Here is a 20,075-nt window from a genome sequence, read left to right on the forward strand (position 1 = left end):
AGTTCGTCGCACATTTGATTGACTTCGTGGACCTATGTGAGGTGCTCGTCTTCTCGGCATTTTAATGAACTTCATAAAACGACACAGAATTATTTTCACAGTCAATCAAATCTGTAAATTTTGTCTTGAGAATTTTAAAATATTGAAAACTTCAAATTAAATCCTCGAATAACGGTAAAGTTTGAGGTTTTGCCGAAACCAACAAAGTGAATATAGGTAAATAGAATGCCAGATCAAAATTAATAAGAAACTTTCGCAATGTGTAATTAAATTCACTTTAACCAAGACTTTTCTTAAAATAAACGACGTTTTTTTTTAGGAATAAACAAAGAACGATTTGAAATGCAATATACTTTTCACAATTGCACGGAAGAATTAGTTTTGTATGACACGTCACGTGATATAAATACACGTCAGTTAGACGACAGGTTCGTCAGAAAAACCAACTATTAAAATTAATTCGAAGTGGCGATTCCCATACAAAATTTTTAGAATTTTTTTATTTTTTAACTGTTCTTTTAAGTTTTCCTTATTTTTTTTATTTATAAACCATCCCCGTAATATAAAAAATTCTTCAAGTCGGTCAAGCCGTTTTTGAGTCTTAGCGAGACTAACAGGAACAGGAATTGATTTTTATTATATAGACGATTAAAAAATGGGGGTTGGTGGTAGAAAGGTGAAAATTTAGGGTTATGTGTATTTTTTGATGCCAATTCTTAAAAAAATAAAAATAAAAAATGTTGTCCAAAAAATAGACAAAAATTTTTTAGGGTGGGCCACCCTTATCACTTAGGGGTTTAAAAAATAGTTCACAACCTATTCTCAGACCTACCGAATATACATAAAAATTTTTTTACAAATCGGTCAACCCATTTCGGAGAAGTTCGGTTACAAACACTGTGACGCGAGAATTTTATACATAATGCATTACTATTTTAGAACAAATTTCATTACCATAAAAAAGGTTATACTGACTCGACTTTAAAAGATAGACATATGCTGTCGCGGACTTTTCTTTAGAACTTTTAGAGGGGAACAATTTCGTCATACATGATTTTTACGTAACTTTAACCGTTTAAGCAGCGTAAGCAACGGAAGCTGTCAAAGGAGGAATAATTTTCCCGTTTTTCCGAATTTTTCATTGCTACTTCGCTCCTAATGATCGCAGCGTGATGTTATATAGCATATATGTAGATATGACACATAGACTATCCAACACAAAAAGATTTTGTGAATTTGAACCAGTAGTTTCTGAGATTAACGTGTTCAAATAAACAAAAGCTTCAGCTTTATTATATAAGTATAGATGAGGCAGCCAAATATGGGAGAAAAGAAATATATATACACAGCGAGTCCCAAAACTATCAAGAATGCGCTTTTGTAATAATTTAATGTTATAATATACTGAAAAATGACACAACCGTACATTTACTTACTGTACATACGGCGAGCATAGTTATAAAAAAATATACGTATTTAATGATACTTTTGAGTTGAATAAAAATTTTGGAAAAATTGTTAAATCGTAATCATGAAACTACGAAAAAAATCCAAATAACAACAGAGACCATTCATCCAACAACACCACCTTTGTATCGACCAACCTGACTCACATTTCTTGCTCAAACTCAATTAAGCACCTTGACGTCAGCCACCTAACTAATGTTTATACACCTCAACCCACATCAACAATGGTGTTAATAACAAAGTTCCAGTTTCGGCCAAACGCACTCTACCACGACAAATCACAAAGCCAAATTCTCCTTACTTGACCTCTCCTTGAAAATTCCGTTCACGCAAAAATTGATTACCAAGCACTCAGCTTACAATACATACAGTTAAAAAATTTAACACTTGTACTAATCATTACTGTAAACAGCGCCATAAAAAGAACGTCCACGAATGAAGACGTTAAGGTCGTCTCTGTGAATATCGAATCCTACCTCTTTCAGTCCGTCCAGCCGCCCCAAACTCCTCGCTTGCCTCAGCCCGGATTCCGCGCCTCTGCGACCTTTTTTCCTCCGCTCCAGCAGTCTGGGCTTTCTGGGCGTTACTGGTTCATTATCTTCGGGATCGGAGTGGACTTCGGGGCAGTGATAAGTATGTCTCCTCCGCGACGAAGGACTCGTGATTCGCGTGATTAAATTGTCGAACATCTTCCTTCTTAGAAGCGTCCAGGCATGTTGACCGAAACGGTTTACCGAAACGTTTAGCGATGGATTGGTGTTTGTTCACGGCACGTGGAGGGTTCGAGCCGATCCAAGCTGAGATGACCTGGAAGAAAGATTCTGGTTTAGACAAATGCATTAGTACATCATTAACATCATTTTTAATAAAATAAAAAAATAAAATTTTTGAGTTGAAATTCAGACAGATAAAATTAGCGATAGAAATAGCTAATATTTCATACAAAGTAGTAAAATTTTGTAAACAAGTGAAACAATGCGGTCGCATAATGGATATGTGTATCACCGTAAACGTCAATAATTTACTCGAAACGACTCTTGAGGGAAAACAGGTGGTTGTAGTTCCTTTGTGCGGATTTATAAACCTCTTAATTCCACACCGCAAGGCTTATACTTAAATCGTGTTAATATTTCCTAAGTTAATAGTTTTTTTATCCTAGAGATTATTATTATTATTATTCTTAACTGATGTCGTTTAATATGTGGGCTGTCCGTAATGCACCCATAACCGGTTATATGTTGAAAAAGGATAAAACTGTAACATAACTCGTTCGAATCATAGACAGTGGCGGAATATGGGCGTTAATGAGCTCAGAAAAACAAGCTCTACCAGAATTCTAAAAAATATATAGTGTCAAAACACCTTTATAGGATATCATGAAGCTTCTCACACTGTTACTGTCCGCAAAATATAATGTTTTAATTTTTCAAAGAAGCGTGATTTGTTGAGATTTACTTAACGGGTGAGGAAAGTCCTGTCGAAATAACCTTCGACCAATTTTTACCGCCCAAGAGTAAGCTAAAACAGTATTGTAATCGAATCCATCGGGCGACTGGTCACTTTAATGTTTTATCGGCGTTTCATGAGTCCTAGAATATGAAAAGATAAGTCTCCCGTTTCCGTCTGTGTTTGGCGTCTGCCGAATTTTTATTAGACAGAGAATTTCCGACCGATTGTTGTCAAATTTTCTACGTATGTTAGGAATATCCTGTAGATGGTAAAACGTTAGGAAAATTTGTCTGCTCATCCCCACCAACAATGAAATGATGTCATTTCCAAATTTTACAATAGTAAATGTTATTTAAAATTTATAAAATAACGTACTCCTTCATTTGTGGTTTATGAATCCGTGTTGAGTTTTTATTTTTGGCATCCAGATTTTTGTAAAAAAAATTAAAATTGTAGTTACAATTTTGGAATTTTCGATTTTTCGGCTTTTCGACATTCCAATTTTTCCATATTTCAGTTTGGGATTTGTCACTTTTTTTATTCTTCAATTTTTCGATTTATTCATTTTTCGATTTTTCAGTTTTCCAATGTGTCAGTTTTACGATCTTTCAATTATTCGACTCTTCAATTTTTCGATTTCCCAATCTCCCGATTTAAGAATTTTTTTATTTTCCCATTTCTCAACTTTTCAATGTATCGATTTTTTAGTTTTTTAATTCTCTAGTTTTTGGATTTTTAGGCTTTTCTATTTCCCGATTTTTTTGTTTTTCGATTTCTCAATTTTTCGATGTTTCAATTTCGGGATTTTTCAATTTTTCGATTCTTCAATTTCTCGATTCTTCAAATTGTCGCCTTCTCGATTTTTACATTTTTCGAATTTTCAATATTCCGATGTTTTACGATTTTTCAATGTTTCGACTTTTCAATTTTTCTATTTTTGACGTCTGAAAAGTTTCAATTTTACGATTCCTCGATTTCTTGATTTCTCAATTTATCGATTTTTTCATTTCTCGACTTTTCCATGTCCCGATTTTTGAATTTTTCGATTTTTTCGATTTCCGATTTTTCAAGTTTTCAATTTTTGAATTTTCCAATTTTTCGATTTCTCAATTTTTCGATGTTTCAAATTTAGAGTTGTCAATTTTTCTTCTATTATTCAATTTTTGGATGTTTCAATTTTGAAATTTTTCGACTTTTTTCCATTTTTCGATTTTTCCATATTTAACTTTTGCATTTTTCAACATTTCGATTCTTCAATTTTCGATGTTCCAATTTTTCAATTTTTTTATTTTTCAACTGTTCAATTTTTGACGTCTCAAAAGTTTCAATTTTTCGAATTCTCAATTTCTTGATTTATTTTCCCAATTTTCGATTTTTTCGACTTTTCGATGTTCAATTTCTCAATTTTTCGATTTTTTAATTTTCGATTTGTAGATTTTTCAATTTTTTGATTTCTCAATTTTTCGATATTTCAGTTATGGGATTTTCCAACATTTCGATTCTTTAATTTTGGATGTTTAAATTTTTTTAATTTTCGATTTTAAGATTTCACGATTTTTTAATTTTTCGACTCAAATTTTTTTATTTTAAAATTTTTCAACTTTTCAATTTTTGACGTCTCAAATGATTCGATTTTTCGATATCTCATTTCTCAATTTTTCGATTTTTTTAATTTTCGATTTTTTAATTTTTCAATTTTCTTCGATTTCTCAATTTTCCGATGTTTCAAGTTAGAAAGTTTTCGATTTTTGCATTTTTCGATATTTTTGGGATTTTCAAACATTTTGATTCTTTAATTCTCGATGTTTCAGTTTTTTTATTTTCGATTTTTAGATTTCTCAATATTTTAATTTTTCGATGTTTCAATTTTGGGATTTTTCAATTTTCCGATTTCCTGATTTTTCAACTATCGAGTTCTCCGGTTTTTCGATATTTGGAATTTTTCAGTTTTATATTCAATTTTTTGATTCTTCAAATTGTCGCCTTCTCGATTTTTTAATTTTTCGATTTTTTAATGTTTCGACTCTTCAATTGTTCAATTTTTGACGTCTGAAAAGTTTCAATTTTTCGATTTCTCAATTTCTTGATTTCTCATTTTCTCGATTTTTTATTTCTCGACTTTTCGATGTTCTGATTTTTCAAGTTTTCAATTTTTCGACTTTCCAATTCTTCGATTTTTCAGTTTTCCGATGCTTCAAGTTTGAGAGCTGTTAATTTTTCGATTCAACGATTTTTCTTCAATTATCCAATTTTTGCATTTATTAAATTTTAGATTTCTCGAGTTTTCTATTTTTGGATTTCTCAATTGGTCAATTTTTCTATCGATTGAATGATTTTTTGATTTTCCCATTTCTCCACTTTTCAATGTTTCGATTTTTAAATTTTAGATTTTCCAATTTTTCAAATTAATTTTTTTTATTACTCGATTTCTCGATTTTTTTGTATTTGAGTTTATCGGATTTTCAAATTTTAAATTTTCCAGTTTTTTGTTTCCATTTCTCTATAATTTTTTGGATTTCTCGATTTTTCTATTTTTCGATTTCTCAATTTTTCGATGTTTCAATTTTGAGATTTTCGGATTTTTCTTCCATTTTCCAATTTTTCCATATTTCAATTATGGGACTTTTCAATATTTCAATTCTTCAATTTTTAAATTCCTCGATTTTTTCATTTTTCGGTGTTTCAGTTTTAGGATTTTTCAATTTTTCGATTCTCCAATTTTTCTTCAATTTTTTCATTCCTCAATTTTTCTTCCATTTTTCGATTCTTGAATTTTCTTCCATTTTTCATTTTTTGACTTTTCGATTTCTGAATTTTTAATTTCTAGATTTTCCAATTTTTCTGCATTTTAATTTTTCAATTATTTTTTTTTAATTTCTCGATTTCTCGATTTTTAGTTCTTCGATTCTTCTATATTATAGTTTTTCGCATTTTCAACTTTAAAATTTTTCATATTTTTCGATTCTTCAATTTTGGGATATTTTAATTTTTCAACTTTCTAAATTTCAGATTTTTCGGTTCTTCCATAGAATTGCAAATGTTCAATTTTTTTGTTTCGATTTCTTGACATACGGTTTTCGATTTTTAAAAATTTTCCATTTCTTAATTTTTCAACATTTCAATTTTGGGATTTTTTCAAACTCCGCATTTTTCAATTTTTCGATTTTTCAATTTTTGACGTCTCAAAAGTATCAATTTTTCAATTCTTTGATCTACTCATTTTTCGATTTCTCGACTTTTCGATGTTCCGATTTTTAAATTTTTCCATTTTCTCATTTTTCTATTTTTCAATTTTTCGATTTCTCAATTTTCCTACGTTTCAAGTTTGAGGGTTTTCAATTTTTCGATTCCATGATTTTTCTTCGATTTTTCAATTTTTCGTAATCCCAATCCATCGATTAAATGATTTTGTGATTTTCCCATTTCATCACTTTTCAATGTCCAACTTTTTAGTTTTGTTATTCTCCAATTTTTAGGCTTTTCGATTTCTCAATTTTTCGATATTTCACTTTTGGGATTTTTCAATATTTCGATTCTACAATTTTTCGAGTTTTCGACTTTTCGATTTCCCGATTTTTTACTTTTTCCATTTTTCAATTTTTCGATTTTTAAATTTTAGATTTTCCAATTTTTCGATACTTTTAATTTTTCAAATTAATTTCTTTTAATTACCCGATTTCTCGATTTTTCGGTTTTCAGTTCTTCGATTTTTTTGTATTTGAGTTTATCGGATTTTCAAATTTCAAATTTTCAAGTTTTTTTGTTTCTTCATCTTTTTTCGCATTTTTCTGATTTTTCTATTTTTCGATTTCTCAATTTTTCGATGTTTCAATTTTGGGACTTTTCAACATTTCAATTCTTCAATTTTTAAATTCCTCGATTTTTTCATTTTTCGGTGTTTCAGTTTTAGGATTTTTCAATTTTTCGATTCTCTAATTTTTCTTCAATTTTTTGATTCCTCAATTTTTCTTCCATTTTTCGATTCTTGAATTTTTCTTCCATTTTTCAATTTTTCCATTTTTTGACTTTTCGATTTCTCCATCTTCAGGGTTCTGGATTTTCCAATTTTTCAATTATTTTTTTTTAATTTCCTGATTTGTCGATTTTTAGTTCCTCGATTCTTCTATATTTCAATTTTTCGCATTTTCCAATTTTAAATTTTTCATATTTTTCGATTCTTCAATTTTGGGATATTTTAATTTTTCAACTTTGTAACTTCAATTTTTCATTGTAACGTTTTTTTTGTTTCGATTTCTTGACATATCGATTTTTTAAAATTTTCAATTTTTTAATTTTGGGATTTTTTTCAATTTCTGTATTTTTCAATTTTTCTGGTAGTAGTTTTGAAATACATAGTTACTTGATTGATCAATTAAGAGAAATCTAGTTCACATTTCAGAACAAAAACTTAAAACATGAACAATAAACATAAAATAGTAATTTTTTGTAGCCACGCCCCTCGATCTGACAACGAATGAAAAATTTATTACAATTGAGACTTGAGATCTGGGCGGGTGTGGGTGGGGCATTACAGGTGTATCTTTAAGAATAAAAAAGTTACAGGGGTTGTATCAAATAAAAGAAACACCCTGTATATTTTTACACATTTTAATTAGTCTCTTCTCTTATTTACAAACAAAGTTCATTTTTGAAATTACGATGCGACGTTATCCCAATTTTCTTGGAATTTTTTAACACTGGAGGGTTTTATAAAAAAAAAACATCACTGTAGGGTTATTTTGAAAATCTGTCTTACGACATTTTGTAGAGAGCTCAAGAAAAGTACGCTCTTTATTGTCGTATAAATGAAATTAAATTTTCTTGTACAGAGTGTTTATAAAAAATGTTTTAATTACTTTCAAACAGAAAACCAAATATTTTATGACTGCATCTTGATATTCACTGCGATTTTTAATGAGGACAAAACATAGAGTAACGATACAGCAGTAAAATACAGGGTATTCCATGAAAAAACTGAAACATCGATATTTGAAAACTGTGACGGTTTAGAATTTTTTATAAACACTCTGTATATTAAAATTTGAATTAGTTGATACCACAACAAAGCGCGTACTTTTATTTATCCTTGCACGAATTATTGTAAGACATACTTTAAAAATAACCCGGTGGCGATTTTTTTTTGCAAACCCTTCCATTGCCAAAAAATTTTGAGGAAGTTGGAACAACGTGGCAACGTCGCATCGGAATTTTGAAAGTAAACTGTGGTTGCAAAGCTTATGAGGAGATGCCGTAGTAATTTAGCTGCCACAATCTTTGCTTTTTGAAAATACCAAAAAATATTAACCAGCGCCCTCTGGTAGACAGTTGCCAGACTAGATGATCACCCGAAATCGCCCCAACTGGTGGTCGGCAACATCCGCACATCACAAAGAAGACGATTCCGAAATTTAGTTTTAAACAAGTTTTCCGGAGTTGTTTACCGCAGTTGCGGATTTTTTAGTTCTTGGAACGCCAACAATTTTAAATGTCTAAAAATTGGCCAAGTTTGTAATAGTACATAATATATATAATAATAAGAACCAACCCATTTATTTGGCGAATTGTCCAACCTTGTCGTACCATTCTGGCCGCCAATGCGTGCGCGTTTATGATTCAAAGCGCCTTTCTTCTGGCCGGAAGCATCGCGGATCGTCTTGTGGAATGCGCGAAGTCCAACGACACCGGAATAAAAATGACTCTGGACGTTGGTCGAATTGAAGATTGAAGATGGTTTACGAGTGCGAGATGTAAAAGGACTGTACAAGAACGGATGGCCGTCATATACCACGAAGCGTCTGATAAAACGCTTGTAAATTTTATCCCGTTATGGAGAATACACGGGTTTTTGGTTACATATTTCCACAAAGTTTATTACGTGCCTTGATAACGCGCACTTCATGCTCCTGAGAACGAAGAGTGTTTGGCTTTAACGGGACCCGCTATTGTTATTTGCGCAAATACTTTTCAAGTGGGTACAGGGTTGGGCTTCCGCGTGGACTGAGATCGGTTTTTGAGCCACTCAACAATGGAGCAAAACTGATTTATCTTCGTTTCGTCAGACTTGTACCGATTTGTAATTTCTGGTTTGTGGAATAGAGTTTTCTAGATTGTCCTCCGATAATTTAGGCAAGATTGCATCGACCTCACTGTGAGATATTAATTACGCGCTATCGCCATCTAGCCTACTTTTGCCGGCGTTGCGCATTATCATCCTATTAATGGTAAATAATAATAGGATAATTGAACGCGTCGACATTTCACATGCTTTGGCGCATTCCTCAATTATGACCACGCGTTATGGCAATGTCGAAATTGCGCCCGGAGGAGTATCGAACTTGGAGTTGAGCAACGGTCCCTGTGGAGGGCCCTGCGGCGCGCCAACCACCGGCAAGCGCTGTGTGGCAATGGAAAACGCGCGTTTCGACAGTGCTAAATAAGACGTTGCTCCAGCCACCAAAGAATCAATTATGATCGTGTTTTTTGTGCGCGAAATAAAATCATCACGATAATAATCGAGAGAATAGCAGTCGGATTTCGCGGCGTACAATTATCGGTAAAAATCGCTTTTTAATAAGCATAGTGAATAGATTACATGGCGATTATAGGAAAGCTCGTTGCGTAAAATAGATCGATAGGTCTTCATTTCGTCATGTTCGGTATTGTTCTTTCGAACAAACGGATCGATTCCTCCCACTTGTCAAATATTGGTGTTGACGGACGTCTTGCGCAATTCCGTATAAAGCGACATGATTAAATGTTTGTTTCAATTGTCGGACAAGAGAGAACTTTCTCTAAAAGGTGCACTGATAAAAAAAATTCGAGTCATTGAGGTTGTTCAACTTGGCTTGGTCGGAGTAATGTTTATGCAATGTGTTGGTTTAGGTAGGACGCACTATTGACATGGATCGTGGAAGAGTAATTAGCAGGAAGAAAAAAGTGCGGGATTTTCGTTCGAGATCGGAAAATTGAGCGGCGCAAATCCGACACTGCGGAACCGTCGCGAACTTTTTTGATTCTGGAATTTCATGAATATTCAAGGATTTCGATGTTTATCAACAAATGCGAACTAGATTTCTCTTAATTGATCAATCAAGTAACTATGTATTTCAAAACTACTACCAGGGTCGAAAACTAATTACATAGTTGTGGTTATGAAATTATGAACACTGACAAAGACTTGAGACGAGTTTGTTTGGAGATTACCATGAACCTCCTTGCGATGCAGCAAGAAAAAGTTGTGGATCTACAAAAATAACAAACAATAAGATAAAAATAACAAACGAGAAAAAAGTGCCTTTCGAAAAACCGAAATATCGAGGAATCGAAGAATCGAAAAACTGACATATTGAAAAATTTTAAAAATCCAAACATCAAAAAATCGAAAAATTAACATATCGAAAAACTGAAAAATCCAGAAATTGAAAAAATCCCAAAATTAGAAAATAGAAAATTTTAAAAAATCGAGATGTCAAGAAATCGAAACAAAAAAATCGTTACAATGAAAAATTGAAATTAGAGAGTGGAAAAATTAAAATATCCCAAAATTGATGATTCGAAAAATTGGAAAATGCGAAAAATATAGAAGAATCGAAAAACTAAAAATCGAGAAATCGAGAAATTAAAAAAAAATGAAGAATTAAAATGCAGAAAAATTGGAAAATCTAGAAATTAAAGATCGAGAAATCGAAAAGTCAAAAAATCGAAAAATTGAAAATTGTAAGAAAAATTCAAGAATCGAAAAATGGAAGAAAAATTGAACAATCAAAAAATTGAAGAAACATTGAAGAATCGAAAAATCCTAAAACTGAAACATCGAGAAATTAAAAAATCGAGAAATCTGAAATCGAAAATTTAAAAAACTGAAACATCGAAAAACTGAGAAATCGAAAAACAGAAAAATTTAAAATTTGAAAAATCGAAGAACTGAAAATCGAGAAATCGAGTAATTAAAAAAAAATATATTGAAAAATTGAAAAATCGTAAAACTGAAACATCGGAAAATTGAAAAATCCCAAAAGTGAAATATCGAAAAATTGAGAAATCGAAAGGCCTGAAAATTGGAGAATAACAAAACTATACAATCAAAACATTGGAAAGTAGAGAAATGGGAAAATCAAAAAATCAATCAATTAATCGATAGATTGAGATTACGAAACATTGAAAAATCGAAGAAAAATCATAGAATCGAAAAATAGAAACAGCAAAAAAAGGAGAAAAAAATTTAAAAATCCACAAATTGAAAAATCGAAAAGTCGAAAAAACGAAAAATCTAGAAATCGAAAATTCACAATGTAAAAAATTGAAAAATCGGGAAAACGAGGAAGCGAAAAGTGGAAAAGTCGAAAAATCGATAAATCGAAAAACTGAAAAATTGAATAATTGAAAATCAAAAATTTTAAAAATTGAAAAATTGAAAAATGGAAGAAAAACTCAAAAATCGAAAAATGGAAGAAAAATTGAACAACCAAAAAATTGAAGAAAAATTGAAGAATCGAAAAATTGAAAATTTCTAAATGTGAAAGACCGAAAAATGAAAAAATCGAGGAATCTAAAAATTGAAGAATTGAAATGTTGAAAAGTCCCAAAATTGAAACATCGAAAAATCGAGAAATCGAAAAATAGAAAAATCGAAAAAATGGAAAAGAAGATGGAGAAATGGAAACAAAAAAACTGGAAAATTTGAAATTTGAAAATCCGATAAACTCAAACACAAAAAAATTGAAGAACTGAAAACTCGAAAAATTGAGAAATCGAAAAGCCTGAAAATTGGAGAATAGCAAAACTATACAATCAAAACATTGAAAAGTAGAGAAATGGGAAAATCAAAAAATCATTTAATCGATAGATTGAGATTACGAAAAATTGAAAAATCGAAGAAAAATCATAGAATCGAAAAATAGAAAAAGCAAAAAATAGGAGGAAAAAATTTAAAAATCCACAAATTGAAAAATCGAAAAGTCGAAAAAACGAAAAATCGAGAAATCGAAAATTCACAATGTAACAAATTGAAAAATTGAAAAATCGGGAAATTGAGGAAGGGAAAAGTGGAAAAGTCGAAAAATCGATAAATCGAAAAATATGAAAAATTTAAAATTGGAAAATGCGAAAAATTGAAATATAGAAGAATCGAAGAACTAAAAATCGCAAAATCGAGAAATTAAAAAAAAATTGAAGAATTAAAATGCAGAAAAATTGGAAAATCTAGAAATGAAAGATCGAGAAAGCGAAAAGTCAAAAAATCGAAAAATTGAAAAATGGAAGAAAAATTCAAGAATCGAAAAATGGAAGAAAAATTGAAGAATCAAAAAACTGAAAAATCCTAAAACTGAAACACCGAAAAATGAACAAATCGAGGAATCTGAAAATTGAAGAATTGAAATGTTGAAAACTCCCAAAATTGAAACATCGAAAAAATTGAGAAATCGAAAAATAGAAAAATCGAAAAAATAGATAAAAAGATGGAGAAATGGAAACAAAAAAACTGGAAAATTTGAAATTTGAAAATCCGATAAACTTAAATACATGATAACCGAAAAATCCAGAAATCGGGAAATTAAAAAAAATAATTTGAAAAATTAAAAGTATCGAAAAATTGGAAAATCTACAATTTAAAAATCGAAAAATTGCAAAATGGAAAAAGTAAAAAACGAGAAACCGAAAAGTCGAAAACTCGAAAAATTGTAGAATCGAAATAATGAAAAATCCCAAAAGTGAAATATCGAAAAATTGAGAAATCGAAAAGCCTAAAAATTGGAGAATAACAAAACTAAAAAGTTGGAACATTGAAAAGTGGAGAAATGGGAGAATTAAAAATCATTTAATCGATGGATTGGGATTACGAAAAATTGAAAAATCGAAGAAAATTCATGGAATCGAAAAATTGAAAACCCTCAAACTTGAAACGTAGGAAAATTGAGAAATCGGAAAATTGAAAAATCGAAAACTGAGAAAATGGAAAAATTTAAAAATCGGAACATCGAAAAGTCGAGAAATCGAAAAACGAGTAGATCAAAAAATTGAAAAATTGAAACTTGAGACGCCAAAAATTGAAAAATCGAAATATTGAAAAATCCCAAAAGTGACATCGAAAAATTGAAAAATCCAGAGATTGAAAAAATCCCAAAATTGAAATGTTGAAAAATTAAGAAATGGAAAACTTTTAAAAATCGAAAATCGAGATGTCAAGAAATCGAAACAAAAAAATTGAACATTTGCAATTCTATGGAAGAATCGAAAAATCGAAAATTTAGAAAATTGAAAAATTAAAATATCCCAAAATTGAAGAATCGAAAAATATGACAAATTTAAAAGTGGAAAATGCGAAAAACTGAAATATAGAAGAATCGAAGAACTAAAAATCGAGAAATCGAGAAATTAAAAAAAAATAATTGAAAAATTAAAATGCAGAAAAATTGGAAAATCTAGATATTAAAAATCGAGAAAACGAAAAGACGAAAAATGAAAAATGGAAGAAAAATTCAAGAATCGAAAAATGGAAGAAAAATTGAGGAATCAAAAAATTGAAGAAAAATTGGAGAATCGAAAAATTGACAAATCCTAAAAAGGAAACACCAAAAAATGAAAAAATCGAGGAATTTAAAAATTGAAGAATTGAAATGTTGAAAAGTCCCAAAATTGAAATATGGAAAAATTGGAAAATGGAAGAAAAATCCGAAAATCTCAAAATTGAAACATCGAAAAATAGAAAAATCGAGAGAGAAATCAAAAAAAAGATGGAGAAATGGAAACAAAAAAAACGGAAAATTTAAAATTTGAAAATCCGATAAACTCAAATACAAAAAAATCGAGAAATCGAGTGATAAAAAAAAATTAATTTGAAAAATTGGAAAATCTAAAATTTAAAAATCGAAACATTGAAAAGTAGAGAAATGGGAAAATCAAAAAATCATTTAATCGATAGATTGAGATTACGAAAAATTCATAGAATCGAAAAATAGAAAAATGGAAACAGCAAAAAATAGGAGAATAAAATTTAAAAATCGAAAAGTCGAAAAAACGAAAAATCGAAAATCCAAAATTTAACAGATTCAAATGGAAATCGAGAAAGCGAAAAGTGGAAAAGTCGAAAAATCGATAAATCAAAAAACTGAAAAATTGAAAAAACCAAAAGAAAACGAAAAATTGAATAATTGAAAAATCAAAAATTTTAAAAACTGAAAAATTGAAAATCTAAAATTGACAAAGTCGAAAAAAGATTGAGATATCGAAATAAGAAAAATTTAAAATTTGAAAATCCGAAAAATTTTAATTCAGAAGAATCGAAGAACTAAAAACCGAGAATTCAAGAAATTAAAGAAAAATACATGAAAAATTAAAATATAGAAAAATAGGAAATTCTAGAATTCAAAGACCGAGAAGTCGAAAAGTCAAAAAATCGAAAAATTTCAAAATTGAAACACCGAAAAATTGAGAAATGGGAACATAAAAGATGAAAAATTTAAAATTTGAAAATCAGAAAACCTGAAATACATATTCGAAGAACTGAAAATCGAAAAATTGAGAAATTAAAAAAATATTAAATTGAAAAATTAAAATATCGAAAAAGTAGAAAATCAAGAAATCGAAAAATCGAAAAATTGAAAAATGGAAAAAGTAAAAAATCGGGAAATCGAAAAGTCGAAAACTCGAAAAATTGTAGAATCGAAATATTGAAAAATCCCAAAAGTGAAATATCGAAAAAATTGAGAAATCGAAAAACTGAAAAATCGAAAAATTGAAAAGCTGAAAAATTGGAGAATTACAAAATAAAAAAATTGAAAAGTAGAGAAATGGGAAAATCAAAAAATCATTGAATCGATGGATTGGGATTACGAAAAATTGAAAAATCGAAGAAAAATCATAGAATCGAAAAATTGAAAACCCTCAAACTTGAAACGTCGGAAAATTGAGAAATCGAATAATTGAAAAATCGAGAAATCGAAAAATGGGTAAATCAAAAAATTTAAAAATTGAAAAATCGAAATATTGAAAAATCCCAAAAGTAAAATATCGACATATTAAAAAATCTCGAAAGTGAAATATCGAAAAACTGAAAATGGAAGAAAAATTGAAGAATCGAAAAACTGAAAAATTCCAAAACTGAAACATCGAGAAATTAAAAAATCGAGAAATCAGAAATCGAAAATTTGAAAAATTGAAACGTCGAAAAATTGAGATATCGAAAACGAAAAATTTTAAATTGGAAAATCCGAAAAACTGAAATATAAAAAAAATCGGAGAACTGAAAATCGAAAAATCCAGAAATCGAGTAATTTCAAAAAATAAATAGAAAAATTGGAAAAACGTAAAACTGAAACATCGGAAAATTGAAAAATCGAAAAATGAAAAATCGACAACTCGACAATTTGAAGAATGAATAAATTGAAGAATCGAAAAACTGAAAACTTCCGAAACTGAAATACCGAAACACTGAGAATCTGACAGTTGAAAAATCAAGAAATCGAAAATCCAAAAAATTGTACATTCGGAAAATGGAAGAATCGAAATTTTGAAAAATTCCAAAACTGAAATGTCGAAAAACTGAAAAATGGAATAAAAATTGAAGAATCGAAAAATTAAAATATCCCCAAATTGAAAAATCGAGAAATCTAAAAATGTTAATGAGGATTTTCGACACGCATATATATATATTCAGAACGGAATATCTCGTCATTAACAGACCTATTGTTTCTTACGAAATTTTAAACATGACCTGAGCACACCTTTCGCTATATAACGCAAGAGCAGTTGTTTTTTACACTTTTTGGTCAATTTCTTTTTAGCATTTTGGTGAAATTTTTCATTACGTATCTTTAAAAACCAATATCTCTATTATTTATAGAAATTGCGTAGCGCAGTTTTCACCACTGTTTTCAGAAATCAAATACACCAAATAGAATCTTGTGTCGAAGAAGCGGTTTTTGACGTATCTCCTTTTCAACAAATGAAATCGACAATATTTTCCACGTAGCGTCCAGAGCTTTGAAGATGAAAACAGTGGTGCAAACCGCGTTCCGGAATTTCCATATATTGAGATACTAAATTAAAAAAATACGCGATTAAATTTCACCAAAAGTTTAAATCGTTCGAGTAAGTTGTGGATTATGTACATTTAAAAGTAATTAGGTGAAAAATGTGTCCATCATCATTACACAGACGTGGTTAAGACCCAAGTTCTAAGTAGTGAATATTTTAGTTCTGATTACATCCTGTGTACAACTAATGGTAATGGCAGAGGAAGATGAGCATTGTTAACTATAAAATCAGTCCATATTTCAAAACAACTACCATTTTCTGAAGTTGACCTAATTGGTGTTCAATTATCTCTTGGTGAAAATTATAAGCTGAACATAATTAATTTATACCGCGGGCGTTATCATGTGATTACTATGACGACATACTTGATTATCTTGACCAACTGTTCGTTAACTTATATGTGCTTTTATTTTAGGCAATTTTAACGCCCCACTCTTCTACACTTGACTCAAATCAATCCTCGTTATGAAGAATGATTTGAACATAAGCAAATCCGACAAGTCGATAGCTTATTTACAAGATGGTCACTTGATTACCAACCAACGAACTCGAAAACCTTTACAAGACAGAAAAAAGAAGCGGTTCCAATTCAATAAGCCCTCCCTCAGTGAGCGGATTTATAAGCACAAAAAAATTAAGAATAAGCGCTTAAATAAGCACAACATTTTCAATAAAAAAGTTTTATTTTAAGCAAAAAAGCATTAAAAACATAATCATATTACAAATCAAAGAACACTTCTTAGAACTTTGGATAAAATATTATTACAATAATCCTAGACTTTATATTTTACACACGTATTTCAATTTTCTTTAAAACAATGTATGATTGTAATATGTCCCAAGTTGTCCACTGTAAAATTTTTTCGCCGATCATTTAAAATGTGTTTAAAATTGGAGAATGTGCGTTCAACATCCACACTCCTTGTTGGCGCAAATTTGAATTTTGCAACTAATGTTGTATCTAACTCCAAATTTTCCAACTTCTAGCCTTGTAAAACACGAGCAACATCGGAAAGAACACCGAAACCTGCATTTTTATTTAACACTTCGTCAAGTTTTTGAGATACTCTAGTACCAATATCACCCCTTACTGCGTTTGCTTGTTGTTTAAATTCTTTCACTAAGTTTATGGGATCTGCCAACAACATGTTGGGTTTTTCTAACTTTTCTATTACCTCACATACGAATTGATAATTGCTTCTTAGAAACGCTAGATCTTGTCGCAAATCTTTGTTTTCCAAAATATTTATGCAATCTTTAATCGATTGAGAAGAATCTTCGCTAAACTCCGTAACTACTTCCTCAAATTTTTTGATATATTTGTCATAATAAAATGTGGCCTGTAACCATGTTTCCCACCTCGTTATAATCGGCTCTGGGGGCAATGGTATATTTGGAAATTTTTGCTTAAAATGTTGCACTCTTAGTGGGGCTTTAACAAAAATCTTTTTACCATTTGCCACTAATTTATTAACAGTAGGAAACTGCAAACGTATTAACTTCAGCCACTCTGTTTAAACCGTGGGCAATGCAAGTAGAGTGAATTAAATTGGGGTACAATATTTTTAGATTATTCCCTTTCAACCGAGATCATCAATAAAATTTTATTCGCCGGTACGGCATTTGGCAAAAATAGTGACGTAAGACTGTCATTTACAAATCTGGTAATCGTATTGCCATTTGTTTTATCTAACATTTTCAAACTTACTACATACCCTCGACTAGGGAAATTTTCATTTAAGATTCCAACAATTAAACTTGCCACGTATCTTCCACAACTATCGGTTGTTTCATCGACAGCGAACCATAAATAATAATTATCTCCAATGCGATGTTTAATTTCGTTGTATACTTGCTGAAACATTGGGCCTACATAATTTTTTCGGAGAGTACTTTCAACCGGAATATGTCGATTGCAGTGTTTTTCAAGGAATTCCTGAAGAGGGCCTTTCTCCAATTTTTTTAAAGGTATATTGGACTGGATCATCATTTCATTCAAATAGACAAAAAAAAATAGTGGGCTTACGGCTTTCACACAAGCTTTGCAGAATATTTTGTTGTTTTCTAATTTTAATTCTGGAAAATCCCTTATCCACTCATCCGTCGTCGATTTTACTTTCGGCATTCTTTTAAAATATTAGTAATATTACCAAAAAGAACTCAACATGTAAGAAGGGAGAACCACGTATAACACTGTACTACGACAAATGCGATAGACTGATGGTTGTGAAATAAACGGTTCATTTACTTAAAAGTTTCCATTAGAAAAATTTTAAGGTAGGTAGTTGGGTACAATAATCCTTTTTTCTAGAAAATCTTCAACGGTTTTGCCGCAAAATGCCGAAAAAGAACATCTGGTTAAAAGCTTTAATTCATTATCAACGGAAGTAAGGATTTAAAGTCATAAATTCTATGGAGTATTTTTCCAATCCTATAATAAAATTTTATTACCCAAACGACCGGAACCTATTCACAGAAAGGGTCTTGAGTAAGTGTACTTCAATGGTCAAGTCCAGGTAAAATGCATACGCCACGATACGGCTAACTAACAAGTATTTGTCATCCCGACAAGGCCGGCATTGAACAAAATACGCATTAAAACTCATATTCGTCGAAAAAAGCATTAAATAAGCATATAAGTTTTAATATGCATAAAATTGAAAAAAAAGCAAATAAGCATAAAAAAAAATGATGTGTCAAATGACTCCAAATTGTATCATAGTTACAGATATAAAAAAGTTTTTAACTGCTTACATTTTTCACAAAAAGCATTAAACGTAGAAATCCGCTCTCTAGTGATGAGTCTCCGTCCTTCGTATGCCCTATTCTTGATTTTTAAGACCGTACACCGTACCACCCATGTTCTCACCTAGACAATTACCCATTGAATAAAACGTTAAATCCCTGATCACGCTTCCCTCGAAAAAACCGTCGACGAAAACCATGCCATCATGGAACTGGCAGTACAGGCGTTATAATTACCATGTTCCTGTTATTGTTTTTTCTCTCCTCCTGCTTTATCCGCGTAACGTGAGATTATCGTGTCGCTGGAACAACACGCCAACGGTTTTTTGCAAAACGCGGAATATAAATATGTTATGCGCTACCTCGAATTATCATAATTTCACGTAAGAATCTCGAGATAATGACAAGGTGAAAATTAGGAGATCGCAATCTGGAGTAATTGCAAGCCGCCGTAATTAACACTTTTCTGTTGGTCGTTTTGAAAGCATTGCACGAAAGCGGATTTACTTGTCAAATTTTGAAACATTGAATCGTCCGATTGCGGCCCCGAAAAGCCCTTATCGGGCTTTTGGATCAGCTGCGCCTCCAGTGTCATGTCGAAACGTTTATTTTTCGTGTTTTCATACGCAGCAAGTTTGTAAATTTATTAATCGTAAATCTTGACGCGGATGGCGTGACAAGTTCGGCGAAAAGCGATGGCCCCAGTGCTGGGCCCCGTGGCACTAGCTTAATCTGATTGCCGCTCTTCTTTTTGGAGAGTTGTGGAAGCCGGACGCATACAATGTAACGATGCCTCCGGGGGTGTTTCTGTTTTGACTTATCGGGTTATTTTGACGAATGTGTGACTTCCGTTTGCTCGTCTCCGAATCTCCGAATTAATGGGTTGTATAATTGTGAAAATTAAGCGGTACTTTGATGTTCTCGTGGTAATGGAAAAGTGCTAACCAAATTTCGTATCTATCTACACAATTTGTTCCGTCGAAAAAAATATAAATATAATACCAAAACATAACAAAAAATATTATCAAATTTGATTAAGAAAAACTACTCTGCTATAAAAAATTAAATTAACAGATCTTAAATTTACAGTTAGGACGCCAGAAACTAAGCGATGTTTTTAGTAAAACATTAATTAAAGCTTATTTGGTGATTACAAAAACAAAATATTGAGAAATTTGTATTTATTCTTCTCCTGCAATTGACGTCACTTCAAAATTTTGCTGAGTACATTTCCACCAATTCTATTAGGATATAAATGAATAAAACACAGGTAAAGGACATCAATTTCAAGTGAAATGTACTCAGCATAATTTTGAAGTGACGTCATCAATTTTTTGTAGGTGAAGTCAGTTTCTTGGCGAAACCCTAAATTTTAAATG

The 20,075-nt window shown here is 30.8% G+C and overlaps 1 protein-coding gene across 2 annotated transcripts in view; it reads right to left on the minus strand.

Moving 5' to 3' along the window:
- LOC135132286 (rho GTPase-activating protein 20-like) overlaps nt 1-20,075 on the minus strand; it is a 208,373-nt gene that overhangs the window by 132,437 nt on the left and 55,861 nt on the right. For both annotated transcript variants that reach the window (XM_064060320.1, XM_064060319.1), the window contains exon 2: nt 1,944-2,274. In XM_064060320.1, coding sequence (XP_063916390.1) covers nt 1,944-2,156 — 213 coding nt within the window. In that variant the 5' untranslated portion in view covers nt 2,157-2,274. The remainder of the gene's footprint in view (nt 1-1,943; nt 2,275-20,075) is intronic.

Source organism: Zophobas morio, unplaced genomic scaffold (genome assembly GCF_036711695.1).
Source record: "Zophobas morio isolate AGI-343-1 ecotype UQ-CSIRO unplaced genomic scaffold, CSIRO_AGI_Zmor_V1 ptg000021l, whole genome shotgun sequence".
Classification (NCBI taxonomy): Eukaryota; Metazoa; Arthropoda; class Insecta; order Coleoptera; family Tenebrionidae; genus Zophobas; species Zophobas morio.